Source organism: Theropithecus gelada, chromosome 5, assembly GCF_003255815.1.
Source record: "Theropithecus gelada isolate Dixy chromosome 5, Tgel_1.0, whole genome shotgun sequence".
Classification (NCBI taxonomy): Eukaryota; Metazoa; Chordata; class Mammalia; order Primates; family Cercopithecidae; genus Theropithecus; species Theropithecus gelada.
This window is the reverse complement of record NC_037672.1, coordinates 106,610,597-106,634,745: the sequence shown is the minus strand read 5'-3', so window position 1 is coordinate 106,634,745 and position 24,149 is coordinate 106,610,597. Positions and strand designations below refer to the sequence as shown.

The following is a 24,149-nucleotide window of genomic DNA, read 5'->3' as shown; positions in this document are numbered from 1 at the left end:
AGCCCAAAAAGTGTTCTTGTCTTGGCCTGCACTAAACGTCCCAATTCTTTATTGTTCCACCTTCCTTTTAGATGTAGTCACAGATGTTTGCCATTCAGCTTTCGACTTCAGCATGCTTAGACTGCTGGGATTGGCCTAAATGATCATGGTCCCTGATGCTCTACATTTAAGCAGTAGTTAAAAGTTGACGTGAAATTCCACATACTTTAAAGCTAATTAGGGGCTGGGCATGGTGGCTTTCACCCAGCACTTTGGGAGACTGAGGTGAGAGGATTGCTTGAGACCACGAGTTTGAGACCAACATGGGCAGCGTAGCAAGACACCTTGTCTACTAAAAATAAAAATAAATCAGCGGGGTGTGGTGGTGCATGCCTGCTGTCCCAACTACTGGGGAGGCTCAGGTGAGAGAATTCATTGAGCCAGGGAGGTCGAGGCTGCGGTAAGCCATGATCATGCCACTGTACTCCAGCTTGGGTGACAGAATGAAATCCTGTCTCTTAAAAAATAATTAAAAAAAGAAAACTAATTAGGTATTGTTAGTTTTAAATTGCCTTTTTGGCAAGTCTGCAAGAGTTTTCTGCTAAGCCCAAAAATATTTTAATAGTTTAAAATATTTGTATTTTGTAGAGTAGTTAAATTATAAAGTGAAGAAATTCATCTTTCTTGAGGGCTTAATATGTGTCATAGCCTCTGCTATTCATGTCTCACCTCATTCTTCATCATGATTATTTCCTCTTATAGGACTTGACTATGTCTTTCATAGGACTAATCTCAGTATGTAAATTTCTTGGTTTCCTTATCTCCTGTGTCCTCTGTTTGTATGTAAGCTCCATTGTAAAGACTCTGTGCATCTTTTCTCTGTTTTAACTATACCACCGAACCCAGAGCCAGGCAATAGTAAGGTCTCTAATTATTTTTGAATAAGTAAATACTGCATGAGGTCATATTTATTATTTCCATTTTATAGATGAGAAAACTGAGAGCCACACCCGTTGTCACATTTAGAGAATAACATATTTAGTGGTGATAGGATTATAATACAGACCTGTAAGCACCAAAACCTATTATCTTTTCATTTGGCCATGCTGCTGGTTTTATATTTTAAACTACTATATAGGATTATCAGATTTATCATAGGAGATTCAGAAGTAAACTTCCTTTGACAAACTGACAATTTTAAAAATCCTGAGTTTGTTTGCTTTCCCTCCCATTTTGCTCTTTCTCTTCTCTCCTTTTCCCTACCTCCCTCCTCTTCCCTCCCTCCCTCCCTCACTCCCTCCCTCCCTCCCTCCCTTCCTTCCTTTTTTCCTTCCTTCTTCTCTCCCTCCCTTTCAGTCTGGCTGTCAAAAATGGTAAATCTGTTGCGTGTGCACCAGGTCCTTAGACTAAATATCCTGCTTACTCATTACTCATGTTTCTTTGTTGCTTTTATCTTTTCATTCAACTGTAATAATCCAATGTTGTGTTGAGTTTGGGGAGCCTTTAATATGTCATTAGGAAGACTTTGATAAAAGAAAAGGGCAGGTGTCCCACCTGTGAAAAAGCAATAATACAGGGGATTAGTTTCTCAAGTCCAGCATGGGGCTTACTGCACTGGCCAGCTTCCAAGCTACTGAAGATATGCACAGCTGGCCTTGGAGGAACCACCGAAAGCAATGGCACGCACCCCAGTAGACTTCTGGTTATTGTGTAATGAGAACTGAACTTAGAAGACAAACTTGGTTTTCGATTATTGTTGCATCTGTGACGTTCCTTTGGTGAATCATAATACCCAGTATGGAATCGTAATACCCAGTATGGATTACCCAATGAAGGCACTGTCTCACTGACTTTGGTTCTGAGATCTGACCCTCACAATTTCCCAACACATACTTTAATTGTGTTGAATTCTATTGAGAAAACTGTTCATTTCTCTAATCCCTTTTCTTCCATCTTTTCCTCCTATTCCATTTTGCTTCTTTTCCTCCTTAAATCATTACCATAGTCTTGGCCTGAAAAAAATCAGCATAAGCCAAAGGCAGTCTCTTGAGGGAGATATTACTTTCATGTGTGGCCTAAACTTAGTACATAAACTACTCCCTGGAAAAGAAAACAAAAACTGTTCACCAGGAGATGGAGAGTATATTCTTCTGTAAAGAAATTTTTCCACTGTGCTTCCTGATATCCTAAATGTTCCCCAACACGATGAAACAAAATTTAAGTTCCTGTCTGGCACCAAAATATTGTCCAATGGAAATATTTTTAAAAACACTCTGTGACTGTAATTTTTAAACGCAGTGAAGATAAAACTACTTTCAGTGTTATTTTTTTCCCGTAGACATCAAAGAGTTTCACTGTGTTTAGATTAAAAGTGCTGGGGTAGGGGACCCCGGTGCTCAATGGAGTCTTAACCATTATATATGTTCAAAAAGTATGGGTATTTGAAGAATATAAGTTCTTGAGATTATTTCTATAGTGAGTCAGATGAAAGTATTTTTTCTTAATGTTGATATTTTTATATCCATAGGATGTTCCTTTATAAAGTTTATTATGCTTCCAGAGGACAGTGGCAGGTGTAAGACACGAAGCACAACTAACTCAAAAAGAGTTCCTTCTTGGGACTGTTAGTCCACCATTGCTATCTTCCTATGTGAAAGCCAAAAAAAAAACCTTGAAGACCACATGTGTCTATATGAAAAGCCTTATAAGAAGTTGCAAATATTGTGTAAGAATGAGAATAATTTTATCTGAAAGTATTATATGATCAAGGTGACATGGTGAAATTTGATTTTGGGGCTGGATGTAGTCGCTCACACCTGTAATCTCAGCATTTTGGGAGGATTGTTTGAGGCCAGGATCACTAGAGACTAGCCTGGGCAACATAGTGAGACCCCATCTTTACTAAAAGATAACAATAAAAAAATTAGCCAGGTGTGGTGTCATGCACCTGTAATCCTAGCTACATGGGTGATTGAGGCAGGAGGATCCATTTAACCCAGGATTTTGAGGCTGCAGTGAGCTATGATCGTGCCATGGCATTCCAGCCTGGGAGTGCTGGAGACGAGCAAGATCCTGTCTCAAAAAAAGGAAGAAAGGAATTTGATTATTTTAGAAGTCATTCATCCATAGGTTCACCAAGGATCTATTTATACTCTACCATCCTAGGCACTAGAGTTCAAGATGAATTAGACTGGTTCTCTGTTTTTTAGTGCTTGAGAATAGTAGATGAATGCTAACTTATAAAGAAAGAACTGCAATACAACATGATATGTGCTGTATTGATGATGGAGATAGGCAGGGTAGTATTCGAAGTATTTATCAATTTGCCTTTCAGCAAATCATAATGGATGCTAGTCTCAATGCTGGAACCAAGTTTGGGAGACCTCCTGCTTGGCCAGGGGTTTTCTTCCTTGAGTACCCATTTTGTGTGGCATTCCAGGGGCTCTGGGGAAGGGGCTAGGATGGTCAGGTATTAGGAAAAGAGGCACTTGGGGTGAGTGGTGCTTCTAAAACTGACCAACAGCCAGTGTGATAGTGCTGATGTGTACCAGCTGCAAATCAGCTCTGGATTTGGGGTGATCATTTCATTCATTTAGATATGAATGTCCAGATATTTCCATCACTATTATTCTAGATTGCTGTCTATTTTAGCTTCACTGAGTACATTTCTGCAGCTGTCACTAAGCTTTGCTTTAAATGATGTATGCACCGCCCCAGGGCAGGTGGGGCATGTAAGGAAGACTTTGATGGGGCTCTGCTCAGCTCCAGGTTATGGATTTAAATGACCGATAGCATGTGTGGGTTCACCAAAGACATTACTACTACAAAAGGGTAGTTATGTGCTACCTTTAATCTGACCATATTGCATTTCATCATTGGTTGCTGCAGTGAAATAAAAAACCTTGCCATACAGTGAATACTTCAATCTGTCATCACAAGGAAGGTCTTGTCCATTGTGGCTCAAAATCTAGGCCTAATGACCAGAGATAGTCATAAGACTGGCATAGTCTTTAAATAAAAACAGAGTTGTTCAGTAGGTTCTCTTTGCAAGACTTCCTCTAAATTAATATTAGATATTTTTGGTTGTTTCATCCAATGGAATAAAAATAAGGGATAGAATTAAGGGAGAAAAATTTATTTCTTAAACACACATGCATGCACCTGCGTGCGCGCACACACACACACACAGAGCACCAAAAAGGTATTTGCAAGCCATTTGGTGGTGTTTGGATTACTGCATCAACATTTTCTAGCACAACAAACACAACATGTTTCTGTCAGGTAACTAAAGAAAACAGTTCCCTACATTCTTCTGGAATGTACAACTGATCTGGCCAGATTATAATTGACATGGCTGGACAAGGACTGGCTATTGATTTATCACAATTTGTGATGCAACTGAATGGGAGTGTTCCTACTTCTAAACAGTCCTCCCTCTCCCTCACAAGAAAGACAGAGTGTGTAGCCAGATCAAACAACTGTGCTTCATGATTGCGTGTACTCGGGCAGAATGATTAGGACTCCAGAGGGATTTGTGTGCCTGCATCATGCCCTGGGCACTTCCCCTCCTCAATCCCTTTGGAATTTCTCAGCTGTAGCCATCAGTCCAGTCCGAGGGGCTAGATGAGCCCGAAAGGAGCAGAGCACATTGCTCTCATTCATTACCACTCGTGAGTTCTTGCCACAGTTCTGGAAAGCCAATGGAATTCTGCAGGCTGACTGCCCTCCTTAGCCGTGCGTTGGATACACCATGCTCTACTTCTACCCTGTACCTCCTCAAGGTGGTGCTTCCTATGATACTCACATAATGATCTGCATGCCTATTGGAAGTGAAATCAATTGACTTGGCTGGCATTCTTGTATTTACTTTGGTGGACCTAGGGTTAGGGCTTTTGTAGGTACTGGAGACCAGGTGTGGTCATTTAGTTAGAAAAAAAATGATTTGCTTTTGCTTCTCATAGAATCATATTGTTGGAAGGAAACATGGAGCTCCAGTACAGTCCTTTCATGTTATAGATAAGAAGTCTAATATTCTGTAGAACTTAATGACAATGCATGGGAGGTCTCTGGCTCTCTAGCCACTGTTCCTGCTGTCTTCCTAGTTCAGGAATGATTCAAATCAATATTCAACTGACGGAAATTCTGAATTAAATCACTGTATTTGAGCAAAAATATCAGAGTGGATTTTACAGATTTTAAGGGAATCAATAGAAAGATACAAACAACCTTAGTAGGTTTGGCCTCCATTTGTTGATTTGTTGGTAAGTATTCGGTAATGTTAACATCAACTTACTATCCATTTACTTGTAGAACTTTGTAATTACTTCTACAAAACTAACCTTGCATACTGTGGATGCCCAAATACAAGAACAAATGTTTTCCAATTTTTGGGGCAAATCTTCAAGTGTAAAGGTCTGTGCGTATCGTGTTAAAAGAAGAAAGGTAGACTCCACAGAGGATCTAATTCGTATAAATATGCCAATATTCTGAAACTGTTTCCAAGGCCTAAGCTTGACATCTGACTATCATGTTAATGGCAGAGGGATCTTTTGTTTAATCTATCTGATATATGTAAACAGTACCACCAATTTTCTATTCTATAAGGCTCAAATCCTTGGAGACCTCTTTGAGTTTCAGCCTGTTGTCCTAAATCCAATTAATCCTCCAACTTTGACTCTTTTTGTCAAGTATTACTTTCAGTTTCTGTTTTTTGTCCCCATTTGTCACTAGTCCCTTTATCACTGTACCTTAGCTTCTGTAAGAGACTCATAATTGTGTTCTCTAATTCCTGCCAGGTTAGTCCTCGCAAAACACCATTTTCTTCATGTCATTATCTTGCTACTCAATCTATATTTGATTCCTGTTATGTATTGGAGAATTTCTTAACTTTTTCTCCTGCCATTTGAGGATTTTAATAATCTGGACTGGACTTACTTATCCAATCTTATTTCAAACAAAAATTCCAGTGAATGTTGTCTCATGGTGAGCGGCAGTGCATGTGGCTAGCTGTGTTTATGCCGTATTATTATTATTAGAGACAAGGTCCCACTGTGTTGCCCAGGCTGGTCTCGAACTGGGTTCGAGTGATCCTTCCGCCTCCACTTCCCAAGGTATTGGGATTACAGATGTGAACCACTGCACTGGAGCTGTGCCTCATTTTTTTTTTTTAATCTTTCCTTATCCTCTTTTATCCATTTTTTTTTTTTTTTTTTTTTGAGACAGAGTCTTACTCTGTTGCCCACGCTGGAGTGCAGTGGTGTGATCTTAGCTCACTGCAACTTCTGCCTCCCAGGTTCAAGCAATTCTCCTGCCTCAACCTCCTGAGTAGCTGGGATTATAGGCACGTGCCGCCAAGCCTGGCTAATTTTTGTATTTTTAGTAGAGACGGGGTTTTATCTTGTTGGCCAGGCTGGTCTCAAACTCCTGACCTCAGGTGATCCACATGCCTTGGCCTCCCAAAGTGCTGGGATTATAGGCATGAGCCACCGCACCCAGCCTTTTATCGACTTTTTAAAGTTAAATTAAAATTTCTCTTTTCCGACAACCTTTTCTCAACTCTCTTCTCTGAGCAACTGTGGCATAATCAATGCCATTTGCAGTGTAATACTGTATTGTATATTGGCTGACAGTGTTCTTTATTTTTATTTTGTTTTTGTTTTAGGCCTTGCATCTCTCACAAATTCATGAGACCTTTTCAGAAGGAAACCCAACATACTCATAAAGTGTTGATGGCATAGGCACTCATGGCTATTTTTGACTTAAAATATTTTAATAGTCAAGAACTGTTTTAGTTGCATCCATTTTTATCTCAGCATAAAATATTCAGAGAACAATCAAATTCAATCAGGTGTCTTGGGGATTTATGTTATTTATAGTAATCCTTTTTCATGTTGTATATTAACAACTAACTTCAAAGCTTACCAGTAGAATTCAAGAATTTCTTAATAATAATTGTTTAATGAAGAGGCTGAATATGAGGAATGATTAAACCTGATTAAGTCATGCATATTCATAAATATGCATGTGGATGGAATATAGGTTGTGTCAAAGTGGATTAAGATCCTAATTTCCTCATTTTTGTTCTTAAATATGGATATGAGTATCACTACTAGTGAAAATTTATTCTGTTGAATATATTTTACACAAAGCTTTGTGTACAAAATTTATTTTACTTATATTGTACAATTGTCTTATTCAAGACATCTTTTGTGTCATTTTACTAAGGTGCATAAAATAGACTTCATAGTATCCATTCTATTTGTGATTATTACAATTCTTCTATATTTACTACAGTTAATTTTTTTCTTGAAGGTTTTTCCTCTCATGTTACTTGATATCATAATAAAATGCCATATTTTAAAACTGTCCTATTTTATGAAAAGCCCTTATGATAGTCAAGTTGCAAAATAAAAGAACTCAAATTCTACTTTGAAATTACCTTCTCCCTCATAACCTAAAGTTGTAACCCTTGAGCTTTCACCTCTGATAGTTAGCTCCTGAGCTCTTGATCTACTTGATCAAGGACCTTTCATAAGTCCTTTAAGTTGATTGGCACTTGTAGGTAGACCTCTGACACTCGTCCAAACCTCAGCATGCTTTGAAGCTTCCCATCTTCATTAGTACGAAAGACGCCAGATGGAAAGCCAATAAAGTTTTGGTGTATGTTTTCTTTATTACCTAAGGGCAAAAGAGTGTCTGTATATCAAGGCGTTTGATATTTTAAAAAATTCTGTGTTAGTTACTATGCAACATAGAAAAGAAACTCAGCCTCAGAAGTTAAAATCATGTCTTGGATTGGCCCATCTGTAGTTTCATTGGAAAAGTTTTACTTGCCATGTGATAGATATAGCAGCATTAAAGTGCTAGAATTATTATGAAATCATATGGGGAAACATTTTATTCATAGAAATCTACTCATGATGTTTTTGTATGCTAGGGAATTTGCCTGTCAGTATGAATCTGAAATTTAACTGTAGGGAAATAACTGTGTTTATTCTGAAGGAGGCAATGAAACTCAGTAGGGGAGGCTAGGAGATTTCAAGTATCTTTTTAAATGGTCAAATGGGATTTGATTTTCTGGTGAAGATCACCTATGTTAGCATTTTCTATGGGAGGCCAACTGTAATCCTAACCTACACTGCACTGTGTTCTCAGTTAGTTTAGCAAGATAATTTGGCATTTTGTAGAGCACTTTTTACATGCATGACATTTCCAAATACATCATAGCATTGAACAAATTAATTCCTTAAATAGACAAAATAGCAGCTCCTCCTTAAACTATAGTTTGAAGTATGAAATCTATTCCTATTCCTATTTAGGTAACTGGAGTAAAATTTTAAAAATGTTGTGCTTTTACTTAACAACTCTATTAAAATTGAACTGTATTAACCTGGTAGTGATAGTGAAGAAGGCAGAATTTCTATCCCAACAAGAATCAATTCATGGGTATGCTGGAAAAAATACTAGAGGAGAAAAAGGGGCCAAATACATGGCAAAGGAGAAAGGAGTGTCAGTCCTCAATTATGTCTTTTAGAAATTAAGTTTAAGTAAAGAGAGCACAAGAGTGATGAAAGACCAAGGATTAGGCAAGACAGACTCTTTTAGGTAGTATGGAGACTTGGGTTGGATTTGTTAGATAGGAGAAAACCTTGTGTGTTGGACCAATGTGTAAGTACTTCCTCCCTTATGTAGCGTGAAAACTTATTGATCTGGAGAATTGCATGATGAAAATAGGTTAAAATGATTACCCTAGTAGTTTATGCAGGTGGATTTGAGACAGACCAGTAAGCAGTAAGCATTTAGAGTTGAAAAGTATGGGCCCAAACTATAGCATCAGCATTGGGAATGAAAACAAAGGGACAGTCAAGAGTTGTTTCAAGGAAAAATATTGATGAAACACTAAATTTCCCAAGAATGCGAGGGAAGGACTAAAAAATTACCTTGATATTTTAAGCTTGGGTGAATGAAAAATTGTGTCATGACAGCCCAAATTCTGAAAACCATGAACTCATTTTGCCAAGAAGGTGATAGTTTTTTTTGTTTTTGTTTTTGGTTTTGTTTTTTTGGAATATTTAGTCTAAGTTGGTACTGAGCACCCAACGTGTGGAAGGTACCATCTGCAAAGGACTTCCTAGACAAATGAAAAACATTCAGAGATGTGAAAAATCATTACAATTGGTAACATCTAAAGAATGTTTACTCTGTGCCAGACGTGTATGCAAATGGACCAACTGCTAACATGTTCACAAAACGAAATAGATGCTATGATTTACCTCATCTGCCAGAGTTCATGTCCATTATCATTACGCTATGTGATACTGTTAGGGTCTGACATGGCAAGGGGGCAATGAAGGGGGGTTAAGGGGGCTATGGAAGGATTGTAAGAAGAGACAGGTCACTTTGGGAACCTTGTGAGGGCTGGATTGTAGGCTGAAGAGGATTAGAAGTTGCTCTTTCCTCCCCGATTATCTAATTCATCAAAGTCAAGTCCCCTAACCTAAATATCTCCTAAGTAGCACTTGCCTTTATGGGCACAGATGCTGTGTCTCCACAGCTGCTATGTGCTCAGTACCTCACAAGTAAAATATCTCACTTGACACTCAGAACAAGTCTGAGATAGGTATTATCGACATTTTGTAGATGAAGACAAGAGTTCTAAGAGGTTAGTTTGTCCAAAGTCACATAGCTAAATTGTTGAAGAGACAGGTTCAAACACAGGCCCTTATGGCTGATTTCAGAAGTTGTACTCTGCCATTTTTTTTGTTTTGTTTTGTTTTGAACTAGCAGAAATACTACTTTAAAAAAGGTCATCTATTTAACATTTAATTATGTGCCAAGTACTGAGAATACAATAATGAATAAGACAGGCAATATCCCTCCTTTCTAAAAGATCAATATTTTTCTTATTTCTGTCACTTTAAATATTTATATATAACAGACTGGGTAAAAACTGCTGTGCATGCTGTAAGAGCATATTAACTGAGCTTAAACATAAATATGTGTTAATCACATTCCCTTAGGCTAGCCATGAGTGTTCTCAGTGTATGAAGAGAGAACACTGTCTTTTTAACTTTGTAAAATAGAAGTTGATTAACTGTTGGCCAGTGATTTCTCATGATTATTTTTCCTTTAAAATGAAAAGCTAAAAATAAGCCTATAAACAAAGATTTTAAATAAAGGGCTTCAGAAATACTCATGAACATATTTTTTCTAAGTTGACTTAAATCTCCTATTTTCTTTTGGGCAGTTGTGTGTTTTTGTATCAGAAAATACAGTGATCTATAGTGTGTTTAATAAGTGACCAAATTGTTAGTTTCAGCATTTGTAATCGACGTGTCAGGCTGTCTTGATATACATCCCTAACCCACTGTTTACTACCTATGTGCTGTTGAGCAAATCTTTTAACCTCTCTATATCATCACTTTCCAAAATTGTATTGAGATCACACAACTAGTAAAAATAAGTGAGACCAAGCATGTACAGTGCTTAGCCCAGTGCAAGGTGTGTGATGGCACTCATAAATGTTAGTCATCATCATTGTCCCTTGTATTATTTCCTAGTATTTTGTGCTTTTCCCCCACATGATACAGGGGCTCACTAAGTTCTCTGGCTTCCACAGACAGATCTTACTCTATCATTCCTGCACTGATTGTTTTAGTATGCCCGTGCCTTCATGCTTATTTCACTGGGTCCAGACTTCCATGTTACCCTCTCTCTCTGAACTACTCCTACTCTTACTCGAATGGCTTTGTCTTGCCTTTCTGTTTTTTCATTTTCCATCACTCATTTGGAGTGTTAAACCAGTTCTGTATTATTATTCTATGAGTCTTTTTACTACTAGGTGGAAATTTTGGCATCATGCTAAATGATTAATTTAGCACCCGCTTAAATATCTGGGCTATTTACATATGCGTAATGGTGTGTGTGGTGCTGCTGTGTTTAATTCATCCATCAGAAATTTGGCAAAAGCTTGTGGTGTCACAAAGCCATTAATAAAAACAAATCCTAGTTTCTATTAGCCCACTTTTTAAATTTTCCATGAAGATTATTTCAATCTTTGATAAATAAAAATTAACATAATTTTATTTATTGAATATTTGAAAAACTACATTCAACTGTTGATCTTATTTTTTTGTGTTAGTTTAACATTTTTGTTTATCTTTAAAAGAGGTATCTACCACTCTCAATTCCATTAGAAACATGTAATCTGCAAAGCTAATTTAAAATATTTTTCTGAAAGCTTGGAAACTGTTTTTCATGTTAATATATTACATTGTATAGATAATAGTCACTCTTGTTACATAGCATGTAATCTCACAAAGAATCATATCTTTCCTATTTCCCAACCCCTACTCTCTGACATTTTGCAGCCCCCATCCCCACAAGTAGAAATAAAAAAAGCTGTTATGATAAATCCCCTGTAGGATCCTGGGGTAAAACATTCTAGTGCCATAATAATGAAACACTTTATGTGTGGGAAAAGAATGATAGAAATAACAACTGTGCCACATCAGACCTCATTAAAGTCAATGAACTGCAACATCAGGCTGTTTGTAGTCTTGAACAGTTTCTATGGAATATTCTACTATATTTATTATCTAGATATTAAAAACAGCAACAAAGATAACCCCTCATTTTCTGGAATTCCATTTCTGGAAACAAAGCATTGATATAAAGCCCAGAAAACATTGCACTCAGTTTGGAAATCCATTTCTTTTATTGTTTAAGTGCAGTAGTATTTTCCAGTATGTCCTTGTGAGAGTCTCCGGTTATCTCATGAATGTGATCAGTTTTTCCTACTTATGAAATTAATAAATATCAACTAATTCTCAGTTAAACTTGACATACTTCATTTAATCCTGGCACCACAAAGAACTAAACTTACACTGCGATAACTGGGAATAAGTTTTAGAAGGTAATTTTGGTTTATTGACCTCTCTCTACAGGAGTAGAAACTCAACCAATTTAAAAATAACTCTAATGATCACATAATGTTGAGAATTAGATTTACCACAATTCTGATGTAATCTATTTGTATTTATTTAAAACATCTTAATGGCAATTGTGAAAATTTTCACTTTATTTCAAATTGAGGCCAGGCACAGTGGCTCATGCCTGTAATCCCAGCACTTCTGGAGGCAGAGGCAGGTGGATCACATGAATTCAGGAGTTTGAGACCAGCCTGGCCAACATGACAAAACCCCATCTCTACTAAAAATATGAAAAAAAAAAAAAATTAACTAGGCGTAGTGGTCCCAGCTACTCGTGAGGCTGAGGCAGGAGAATCACTTGAACTCAGGAGGTGGAGGTTGCAGTGAGCCAAGATCACACCACTGCACTCAAGCCTGGGTGACAGAGTAAGACTCTGTCTCAATAAGTAAATAAATAAAATTGAAAAAAATATAGAAACAAATAAGAGTCCTGCTCTCAGTGCATTTCACGAGAAAGATAACATGCTTTTCCAGAAGGGCATACCTTGCTGCTTAATAACTCTCTTAGGCCAGACACGATGGCTCACACTTTTAATTCTAACTCTTTGGGAATCCAAGGCAGGAGGATTGCTTGAGGCCAGGAGTTTGAGACCAGTCTGGGCAAGAGTGAGACCTTGTCTCTACAAAAAAATAAAAGACTTAGCTGGTCGTGCTGGTGTGTGCCCACAGCCCAAGCTGTTCAGGAGACTGAGACAGGAGAATTGCTTGAGCCCAGGAGTGTGAGGTTACAGTGAGCTATTATCACCACTGCACTCTAAGTAGCGATGTTCAACACCACTTACACCGTCACCAGCCTCAGTGACAGAGTAAGACTGTGTCAAACAAAAAATTTTCCACATGAGAAGTATATTCTGGAATAACTCGCCCATTTTCTTCTAAAGCACTGACTACTACACCAAGGAATATTACATTTTACATTTAAACCAGTACACACATACATATCCTCTCAGTTGGTTTTAGGTGGTCTAATGTATATACTGATAATGCACCCACATTTATTAGCCACTTGAAGAGAGTTTTTTAAAAATCTTTTTGTACCTTCCATGGGCTTTATTGTGTTTTATCTTCATTTGGTGAACATAGTTTCTGCATATTCTTTATGTTTTATAAATTTTATGTGGAACTATCATGAATCCCTTGGTATAAAAGCTTGAAAATAAGCATATTTATGAAAGGACTATTTATAAAATGAAATATTTGGTATTTTTATTTGATTAAAAAAATATCCTCTAGGAATTTCGCAAAACAAATCTAATTACTTTAGGGGAACAGTATATTAAAAATATTCATAACTTTATTAAAATTATGTTGCTCTGATTAGGTTATACAAATAAAAATTTGGCAACTTAATTTTTGTTGTTTCTAACTAAAATACTGTAAAAATCTTACTAGCAAACAATTAATTTAAATACGTTTATTACTTTAATAATGTGTAAGGAAATAGTCCCTCAAACATTTGTTAGTATATCTTTTGTATTGTTAAAAATAAGGAAGAGAGACTTTTCCAAATTTTCAACTCATTATCTTTAAAATGATTACTGTATATCTGAATAATACTCTGTAGTGAGAGTTATGGAACTTGGCTATTGCAAGCTGAAATTATTTCCTATTATTTATTATGATTAACTTTGTTTATAAACTGACATTCCACAGAAATTAAAACTTGAGGAAATTTGAAACAAAAATACACACATAAAAGATATTTAAAACAAACAACCCTGTATTATGTATGGTAGAGTACATGCTGATTGAGAAAATCTTGGGAAATAAATGTCCTGAATAAAAAAAAGTCATTTCTTCTAAAAAATTAATGTATTAGGTTGGTGCAAAAGTAATTGTGGTTTTTGCCATAAGAGTATGAAATAACGTTGGTGTGCATCAAATAGCTCATAGGCGGTGCTCCTTTAAAGTTTTCTGAGTGGTCAGCCTCATGCCTGCTGCTGGAGATACAAGGATGAACAAGAGAATTTCTCCCTTCATGAGCTTACAGTCTAGTGGAAGGCTGTCACAAGGATTAATAATACATCTGTCTAAGTAGCGATGTTCGAAAAATACAAGGTGGCCCATTGATAAAGTACTTTGGAAAGTTCGGGCTGGCTGTGGCCGGTTGTGTCTGTGGAATGTGAATTCGAAACTGACAGGCAGCGTGATGAGCTACTTTATTAAAATTATGTTTCTCTGATTAGGTTATAAAAAATAAAAATTTGGCAACAATTTTTGTTGTTTCTAACTAAAATACAGTAAAAATCTTACCAGCAAACAATTAATTTAAATACATTTATTAGTTTCATAATGTGTAAGAAAATAGTCCCTCAAACATTTACTGGTTTGGAATCAGGAAGCTGGGATCTGCTGTGTGGGACTGTGGGCAGGTTTTTCACCTCTGTTAGGCTCAGTTTTACATTTTCAGAAATGTGAATCATTTATAAACTTGTTTTAGCCATGGAGGTTTTACTTTAAATGGTTGCAATTGAGTATGGCAATCTGGAGCTGCTCTGATGGTCCAGGTTCTAAGCAGAGCATGAAAACCTTTGGCTCATATGACCTCGTGGGTCTGTTGTAGTACAGACATTTTATGAGTATGGAGAGAATAAATTTTAGTTAGTGTTCTACTTCTACCAGGCATTGCCATTTAAGCCTTTTACTTCTAATTGTGGAATGAAAGGCTTTGGTCCATCTTGAAGGAATTTCAGGCATTAAGCAAGCAAACAGGTGGGAGGACTTTGGGGAGAGCTCTGAAATTAATCTGTGCCTGCTTGTAAGGTTAATCCAGAGGACCTGAAGGTAAACCTGGTTTAGTCTCTGAACGTAGCTGGAGGATGGGGGAGGTTGGTTGAGAAAGGATGATCCGCTGTCTCCTCTGCCCAGACAGGTTCCTCCCTCCCAAGAGCCAGCTGCAGCTGTTGGTGACCTGTTCAGGGATCCTCTGGGGTGGAGGAGCATTTTGGGTTTGCACACATTTGTCCTCCAGACTTCCCTACCCCAGCGTGCGTCCATCAAGAGGGCTGCTCCATCTGCAAAGAGCTTCATCCTCACTCTGTCCCTCCCAGACCACAAGTTCAGTTTCCTGCCCTTTCCTTTGCCGTAACATCTCCGTTTTCTGCCTCGAAAACTCTGAATAAGAGTATTTTTTTGGAATATTTTCTACTGTTTGAGGTATTTTATGATTTTTTTAATCTAATGTACTTAAAGTTCCCTGTGCTTCTGGGGATGAAGCTTCTAAGTTTCAGCTTTTTATTAGAATGTGTCAAAATCTTACTATTTTAGCAATCTTACTATGTTTAAAAACCTTACTATTCTTATTGATGAATATGACGGTAATATAGTACGGAAATGGTTTATAAGCTTCAACACATGAATGAAAAATGAAATAAACACTTGTTTAGTATAATGTAATAGCAGTTTACAGTTTCATCCTCACAATAATCATACAGATGGGGCAGAATGAGTATTATTTACCAGATAGCAGATTAAAATCAAAGAGATTAGTTGAAAGTCAGCTCAATTCACACAGCAGTGAAAAATCCATAGGTTTTTAACTCTGTGTTCCATGTTGTCTTTAGTATATTAAATTGCCTCTTTGAATAGTATAATTATAAGGTGATATTAATCTCTTGCAATCTTGTTCACATACATAGTCAACTTTTATAAAATTATCAAGTAGAATCACAATGGACTAAAAAGAAAATATAAATAAAGTAAAAGAGGGAGCTGATATTTATTGAACACCTAGTGTGTGTCTTTATATTCATTAATTACCTCCTCCATTCAGTCAGGAATTTATCGTCTAATGGACCTGTGTCAGTGGCGACGACCGTTAAGCCATTCTTGTAATGAGCTAGCCATCTTCTCCCTATTCTCAGGTGTTTATGACAACATACACCTAAGCAAAATCACCCAGGGCGTGAGCCTTCCCTTTGCTTTTTATCCACATGATACCTGCTCTCCAAAAGCAGATCCAGCCAGAAATGTGTGTTGAAATAGAAAACAAGAGGTCAAAATAAAACACCTAACCAATGATGAATTCTGAAACTTTTCTCTAAATACTTCCTGTGTGTTTGTTGTAAATGTTTATAAAAGGTAAAAATATTTTCAAAGAGAAATAACATCACTGTGAAAAAATCTCTTACTGGAGTGCCAAGAAAGATTACGTTTAAACTCAGCCTTGAAATATTATACTCTTAGGAGTGGAGAAGAGTGAACAGATCCAAGTAATATGGGTAGAATTGACAGGTTTTGGTAATTCATCTGATGAGCCAGGGAAGAGTATTCCAGCTACTTCCAGTAACCACCCACCCTCACGATCATATGAGGGCCCATAGAGTGGCTTATGTTTCCTTCTAGGTACATATCTAACTTTAGAGAAGAGCCTTATCAAGGGGGTACATCATTAGTGAGGAACTGGAATGGTTTAGGAAGCTTTCCTTTGTTAATTGATGAACTAGGTCTGTCTGAACTTGGGTTTATAGTCACTGGTTTTTAAATAATTACCATGATGGCAAATTTTTACTAATTCTATCTCAGGCTGACAGTTTGCATCTATTTTTGAAAGTTAGCAAGAACTCTTTCTGAAGCATGAATAGTACCAATTGTCCTGAATTTTCTAACACTGAAGAGCAATCTGGTTTTGTCGTCTCTCTCTGTTTTCTGTAATTCATTCTTCATTGAATGAATTTTCTGCTTGTAAGTTTTCACTTCCTCTGTTGCTGATAGCTTCTGTTTTTTCTCTTCTCATTCATATTCTTGAGCCAGTTTATTTTGCAGAGTCATATCTTTCTGCTGATAGAATTTACTGAGAATTTCTGTTGCAAAGATCTGGCCAAGTTTAGTGAATGAGAACCATGTTCGAACTTCTGTATGTGTTCATACAGCTCATGCCTGGCTGACAATTCATTACTCAGTTTGGAATGGAAATGGCTACTATCTTTTGTGACAATTGTTAACATCAGTTTTGTCTGATTTCTCTTTTCTGATTTGTTATCTTCTCACTCTGTTCTGCCAGCTATCCATTGCCAAATTCGTCTCATCCATTTCATTTTTATTATTCTTTTTGTCTTTAAAATCAGAAGCAAGATCAAATTATTTGATCTGCACAGTAGACTTCTTCAAACATCAGATTATTCTCTTTGTAAGTAAGATCTTTACCTAGACTTTTCTGAGAGTTTTGTATAATTTATTAGTTCACCAAGCTCAGTATAATGCTCCCTGCAGTTTTCTGATTCCGATAATAATTATAACCTGCTTTTCTTAAATCCAGTACTTTCTTTGTAAATTCATTAGTTTATATTCCATCTTCTCATAACTTAGTTTAAATTCGTTTTCTCTGTCAAATATTATGACATTCTTTGTAAAACCCTACCATATTCAATAGATATCTGTCTTGCCAAATGCCATTTCAGTTTGCTTGCATCCTGTTCTTCAATTCTCAATATGACAAGCAGATTTACCACAGCATTTGATTCATTTCTTTAAACCTTCTGATTGAATATTTAATTCAGATATGTTCAGAAATATTCGTATTTTGGTTTTTGATTTCTTCAAAAGATGTGAGTGCTTCTTTAATCATTTTTTTCGTAATCTCTCTGTTAAATAAAATAAAAATTTATTCAAGTTATTTCTTAAACATTTGTGCAATCTATTGTTTTTATTTGATGAAATCTACTGTTGAAAGACACATTCTTCAGGGGGAAAATGGCAAAGAAGCTAATTCCCAATAAATAAGTAATAATTAGAGGCCTCTAAGACGTATTGTAAAAATCAGGGCTGGGCCTTTCTGGTACCTTTGTTGTAGGTGAGACAACAGTCAGTCAAAGTACTTTCCATTATAATTTCCCTCTGGTATTTCCTAACTTTTTTTTTTTTTGTCTTTGAATATTCCTAAGTTTCTCCTTCCACATAGTTAGGGTGAACTATTTTTACATGCCACTTGAAATATAAGTTAAATCATAGGACTACTATATTCAGTTTTGGAAAATTCTCATCTGTCATCTCTTCCACAATGGCTTCTAATGGTCCTACCATGTGAACCACAGACATTATAAGTATATAGTGGTTGCTAGAGAGTTCTTAGTTTAAGTGATGTTGTACTAGAAAAAGTATAATTCTTAGTCTTAAGGAAGTTTTATATATCAGATTATGTCTCTATGTGTATGTGTGTGTGTGTGTTTGAGACTTACTCTGTGTAAGGGATTGGGAGGAAACTAACTGCCCCACTGATGTTTTTATTTCTCATGATAGTGTTTCCATGTGGGAGCCGGTAGCTCAGGATCACATTGAAAGTCGCCTGGATACTAAGGCCTGTGCTGCTTATGTCTTGAACTTTCTAAAGTTTGGAAGTCATCAGTCCTACTTAGCAGCTCATTCTTTAAAATCAGGCAGTTCTGTATTTTCCTTGGCTTTCTTCTCCTGGCAAATATTGTAAGACCTCAATTCTCATTGTGGGCTAATTATTCTCTTCTATTTGCCTGAACCATAATTCAGTGCAAGGCTACTCCTGCCCAAGGAAATGAGGACAGAAATTATATAATTGAGAATAATGGCTTGAAAGCCATGAACGTCTAGAATCTTGTGCTAAGTCTGATACATACTAGCTTGGTGGTCTTTACCGGTAACTCACCGGGAAAAAAAAAAAAGTTGTTTTATTTCTCTGCTTTTAAAATGGGATCATCATAAAGGCTAACTATTTATTGAATGACAATAATGACCTTGCCCTTGTAGAAAAATCAGATCTATAATTACTACCTAAATACTGCCCTATTAAAAAGGTTGTGATTTTATTCAGGTGGTTGTTGATCAGTAAAATTCCAATATATTCACATTTAATGAGGTATAAATATTTGTAAGGATTGTTTTCCATTACTAATATATACATTTAACTAACTGCCAACTAAACATTTTCAGAAAATTATGATGGACCTGACTGAAAAGAAACTATAAATCATTTGGACTTAGTACTTTTAAATTATTAATCAGTACTTTAATTATTCATATACTGAAAGGAAATATTCCTTAGAAACATAAAACTCAACACTAACAATTTTCTTAGCAAACTCTTTCTTTACTGATGATATTAAAGCAGGATGAACAAAAATTCCGAATCATTGGTGTTAAGTAACCCTAGATGATCATGTATCTAGAGTAGCTTTTATAATTAAATGAACCTTAAGAGTTTTGCTGAAACACGAAAGACAGTACTGACCTTTACAAATATCTGGTCTCTTTCTTGAAATTGGTAGATAAAAACAATGAGAAAATATATATAAATTATTTACTAGACATTTTGGTGGAACCAGGAAAAAAAGTTAAACTACACTCAAAACATTATCCTTTGTATTTCAGGCCCTCCAGGGAAACGAGGTAAGAGAGGCCGAAGAGGAGAATCTGGTAAGTCTCTCTTTCAGCTGCTCTATGTCACTCATGTTCTGGTTAAGTTCCGGCATCTGTTCTTCCTAATTAATGATAATATTGTCTTGTTGGAGGTTGTATGTGTGCGTTTAAATCTTCTCTGCTAGACCTAGTTTTTTTTTTTTTTTTAATCTTCTTATTTCTATCAAACTGCAGAAAGGGGAAGTTTGCAAAGTATTGTTAATTGCAGTTTAGTAACAATTGGTACCCATTTGGGGCTTATTTACTGGGTCAAGTTAAGTCTGTCCTTTCTGTGTACAATGGAGGGTTTCTCAGCTGCACACAGTGTGATAACATCAGCCAGGTTTCCATCGATGTAGGTGGTCAGTAAATGTAGGTCCTTTGCAAAAACATCTGCCTTGGGACACTAGGGCACGTGTCTTAGAAAGCTGTGTTGCTATTTTATCCAGTTGGCACAATTTTGTCATGCTTTTACTCCCATTGTTTTCAAAATTTGAGAATGTGTTATCCTTCTTGTACAACCATGGAATTTTATTAATGACAGGAGCCTTAGTAATCAATCCAGAATTTCCATTTTGTAGTTGAGGAAATGGAGGCCCATAGCAGTCAGGTGATTTGGCCAAGGCAGAACTTGAAACAGAACCAATTGTCCCGATTCCTACTTCAGGACATTCTTGCTTTCAGGTCAAATCCCTGTATGTAAAACAAATCTCCAATGTAAAACAGAAAAGTCAAGTAAATTTCTTTTGAAACTGAGGTGATCTGTATAAATGAGTTCACTTACTGTTTTTCTTTTTTTTTGGAAAGTGACCACATAAAGTCTTATGAGGCCATTAATTCTTCCATGCAAGATAAAGTAATTTAAGATTTGACTCTAGCATGCCAGAAATTATTTTTCAGTATTTTCTCTAAATATTTATCAATATTAAAAATAATCAATTACTAAGTATTGAAATAGAAACATTAACCTATCAAGAAGAGCTGATAGCAGATTGATGTGTGGTTTTTTTTTTGCCTCATGTCCTCTTCCATTTTAAGAAAGATGTAAAAGTAAAAAGTGTTTATGAAAATTTATTAATTTGAGCAGTGTAGTTGCTTATTTTTTTTTTTAAAGAGTGTTATCAAAAGCTACCTTTAAAGCTCATTGAATCTAAATAATTGGAAACTTGTGTAGGTATTCCTTCATAAAGTGTAAAGTTTTCTAATAAAGGATACTGTATAAATTTGTTTTGAGGAAAAAGAAATGATAAAACATTAGTGGAATCAGATAATCATAGAAATGATCTTTGATTGTTGTCAAAAGAAAGAGGATTATGGGGAAAAAGTGAAAAATTTATGCTTATACAAAGTTTCTTAGAAAATAAAAGCCAATTTCCAACTTCCTAGCTACTTAGAACTGGTATTTTAATTGAGCATAATGGTATGTGAAATATTTAAAATTGTCTTAGACTTTGCCTGTTTTGATGGTTTTAAAGAAATTTATATAAACATGAGGAACTAGACTTTTATATATTTATAATAGTGTTGAATAAAAAATTCTAAGGACAAATAATAGGTACATTTCTCATTTGGCTGTTTTATCAAACTCAAGAAGTTATATATCAATTCTCTATAACTGGTCTATCATAAATTACCAAATATTCTCATAATTCATACTTATCTAAACTTTTATAAATTAGTCTTTACTTAAGATATATGAACCTCAGTAATTCATAGGCTTTAGGCAATCTAAAAATCACTTGAAATTTTATGTAAAATTTTGTGTACAATTATAAATTTTTCTGAAATGGTCTCAAAGGTTCCATGGCCTAAAAACGGTTAAGAATCAGTGAATTTTTAAAAACTTCCATGTCTGTTATATCATGCTGATTATGCTCATATCTTTTATTTGATCTTAATATTTTGCATATTCACTAACTCATCTCTCTCCCTCTTCTTCTCTCTCCACCTGCTCCCCCGATAGGTCCTCCTGTAAGTACGTTTGCTGCACTTTGGCTTGTTTGCATTTATCAGGATCACGTATGTTAAAACTTTGTTAAAACACAAAAATATAGCCTATATGTCTATTAGAAAAATGTTACTGACCTTTTAAGAGTATACTTAAAGTTTGGAAAATTATTTTTTAAATACACAGTTTTGTGATCATGTGATATGTTAGAATGCAGTGTATGTCCATTTAAATTTGTTTTAAATTTTTTTATTTCCATAGGTTATTGGGGAACAGGTGGTATTTGGTTACATGAGTAAGTTCTTTAGCAGTGATTTGTGAGATTTTGGTGCACCCATCACCTGAGCAGTATACACTTTACCCTATTTGTGGTCGTTTATCCCTCACCCCCTTCCCACCTTTTCCCCTGAGTTCCCAAAGTCCATTGTGTCATTCTTATGCCTTTGCATCCTCATAGCTTAGCTCCCACTTATGAGTGAGAACATACGATGAAAAACATTTATTTCTGATATGATCACACACCAATACCCTCATGAGATTTTTGGATAACTTATGAAGCTTCTGATTTTAAATCCTTTTCCTGGAATTCTGAGGTTTCTTTTGCAAGCAAATCTCCAAGCTATTTCACACTTCTTTTTTCATCTGTTTAAACTTGTATCTGAAATATTTGCATTTGCCAGTCTACCAAATGTAGATGGCAACATGATCATGGAAATTATACCCCCAGTGAGCTTGGACCAGTCCTCCCTCCTTAGGCAACACTTCTTTTGAAGTCTGTTGGAGTTTTGCCTGCATAAAGAACATGAGATGGAGCCCTTGGAGAGTTTCACTTTCTTTTTTCTTTCCTTGAGTAGGTCATAGCTGCAGCATTCCAGTCTGCTTTGCACTCACAGGAACAGATTATCTTGTCAGCTCTGAGCTGGATGTGTTTTTGAGTAATATGCTGGATAACTGCATCTGACCCCAGTGTTTATACGGTGCACTGTGCATTTACGGTAGCAATGATCATTGGCCTTGAGATATTTTCTCATCCTGGATAGCCAGTTTGCTCCTTAGCAGACTCCACATTGGCAACTTATCTAACAGGCCAGCATGGTCCAGGGAGAGGGGCTTAGCGTATACTCGTTTACTTTATTCAGAGGAAACATTGGCTTCCAAATATCTTTTGCAGTCTTCCTGCCACGTTCAAGGATGGAACATTAATCATGTTAGAAATGACTTTGCTTCTGTAACTGACTTTCAGCTCTTGCTTAATGCTAGGCAGATGGCATGCCCTAGGTCTAAGAGTCTTTACTTTTTGGCTTCATACTTAAGTCTCTTCATGTTAAGTAAGTAACAAACCACTACTACCCAGAGGAAACTCCTGAGGTTACGGATGGAGTAGAGTGTTCAAGGCTTCTTTTTGTGGAATCCACATTAGCTATGCCAAGAGTAGTTAAATCTCATTTCTGCCTTATGAATTCTTCAGAATTCTAGTACTTCCTCTTTGATTCCTCGAAAATTCAAGCAACCACATAGTTCTCGCTTTCTTGAGGCTGTTAGTCCAAATTTTCTACCTAAAGATGTCAATTGTTCCTCCTTTTCTTATTATATATAAATAATTAGCATTAAGCCCCTAATGTAAGGCAAGCAGTATTCTAGGCACTTTACATGTATAATTTCATTTTGTTCTCACACCAACCCTCTGATGTTACCATTCCTATTGTTCAGTGAGGAAACAGGCTCATAGAGGTTAATTACCAAAGGTTGCACAGTTAGAGGATTTGCAAAGTTGAAATTCAATTAGATATGTCTGATTTCAAATCGATTCAGTTTACCACACTTTATTCCATTCCTTGTGAATTATACTTGTGTTATAACATGGATCATTGTTACATGGGTTTGTCAGGCCATGGGTGAAATCATATTCTTTGATTAAAATAATCACATATAATATAAAATTATGGCCAAAAATGCAAAATGGCTAATCTATAAAACAAGTATTGATACTGTCCCACCTTGACTACATTTTAAAGAAGTTATAATATGTTTGGCAAACAGCATCAAATCCAATAAATAAAGTATAATCATGAGTTTCCATACTGACTGGAAGATAATTCAAGTTGCTTATATTTGATAAGATGAAAAAACATTGATTGTACAAAAGAGAAAAAACATTGATTATGCTATCTTTACTAACAAAATAGAAGCCTACCATAGTACTTAGGACCCAATATCATGGGCTTCCTTGTGGGTATAATACATTACGATGAAATCCTCTTGAGCCTCCAATTCGTAAATCTCCACGTATAATATCTAAAAAGTATCTGCCTTCCATCACATTTTGCTTTAGAATAGGTGGCTTTATAACAAATTTCTGGCATTTTTTTATATCAGAGTAAATATTAATGAACAATGGGATTATTGCAATTAGATAAATTTATCAGCAATATGTTTATTTAGAGACAATACCCAATTACTGACGATTTGAATTTCTAGGGACTATTCCTATTTTTACATCACCTTAATTTTATGTACAGTTAACCCTTGAACAGTGTGAGGGTGAGGGGCACCAACCCTCTGCTCAGTGAGAAATCCACAGATAACTTTTGACTCCCCAGAACTTTACTACCAATAACCGACTGTTGACAGAAAACCTTACCGATAACACAAACGGTTAATTAATATACATTTTGTATGTTGTCTGTATTACAAACTGCATTCTTACAATAAGCTGGAGAAAAGATGTTATTTAGAAAATCACAATGAAGGCAGGGCGTGGTGGCTCAAGCCTGTAATCCCAGCACTTTGGCAGGCCGAGACGGGTGGATCACAAGGTCAGGAGATCGAGACCATCCTGGCTAACACGGTGAAACCCCGTCTCTACT

The 24,149-nt window shown here is 36.1% G+C and overlaps 1 protein-coding gene across 2 annotated transcripts in view; it reads left to right on the top strand.

Annotated features, from left to right (window-relative positions):
* The window catches only part of COL25A1 (collagen type XXV alpha 1 chain), a 506,768-nt gene that overhangs the window by 251,255 nt on the left and 231,364 nt on the right, over positions 1 to 24,149 (top strand). For both annotated transcript variants that reach the window (XM_025385780.1, XM_025385781.1), the window contains 2 exons: positions 19,308 to 19,352; positions 21,298 to 21,305. In XM_025385780.1, coding sequence (XP_025241565.1) covers positions 19,308 to 19,352; positions 21,298 to 21,305 — 53 coding nt within the window. The remainder of the gene's footprint in view (positions 1 to 19,307; positions 19,353 to 21,297; positions 21,306 to 24,149) is intronic.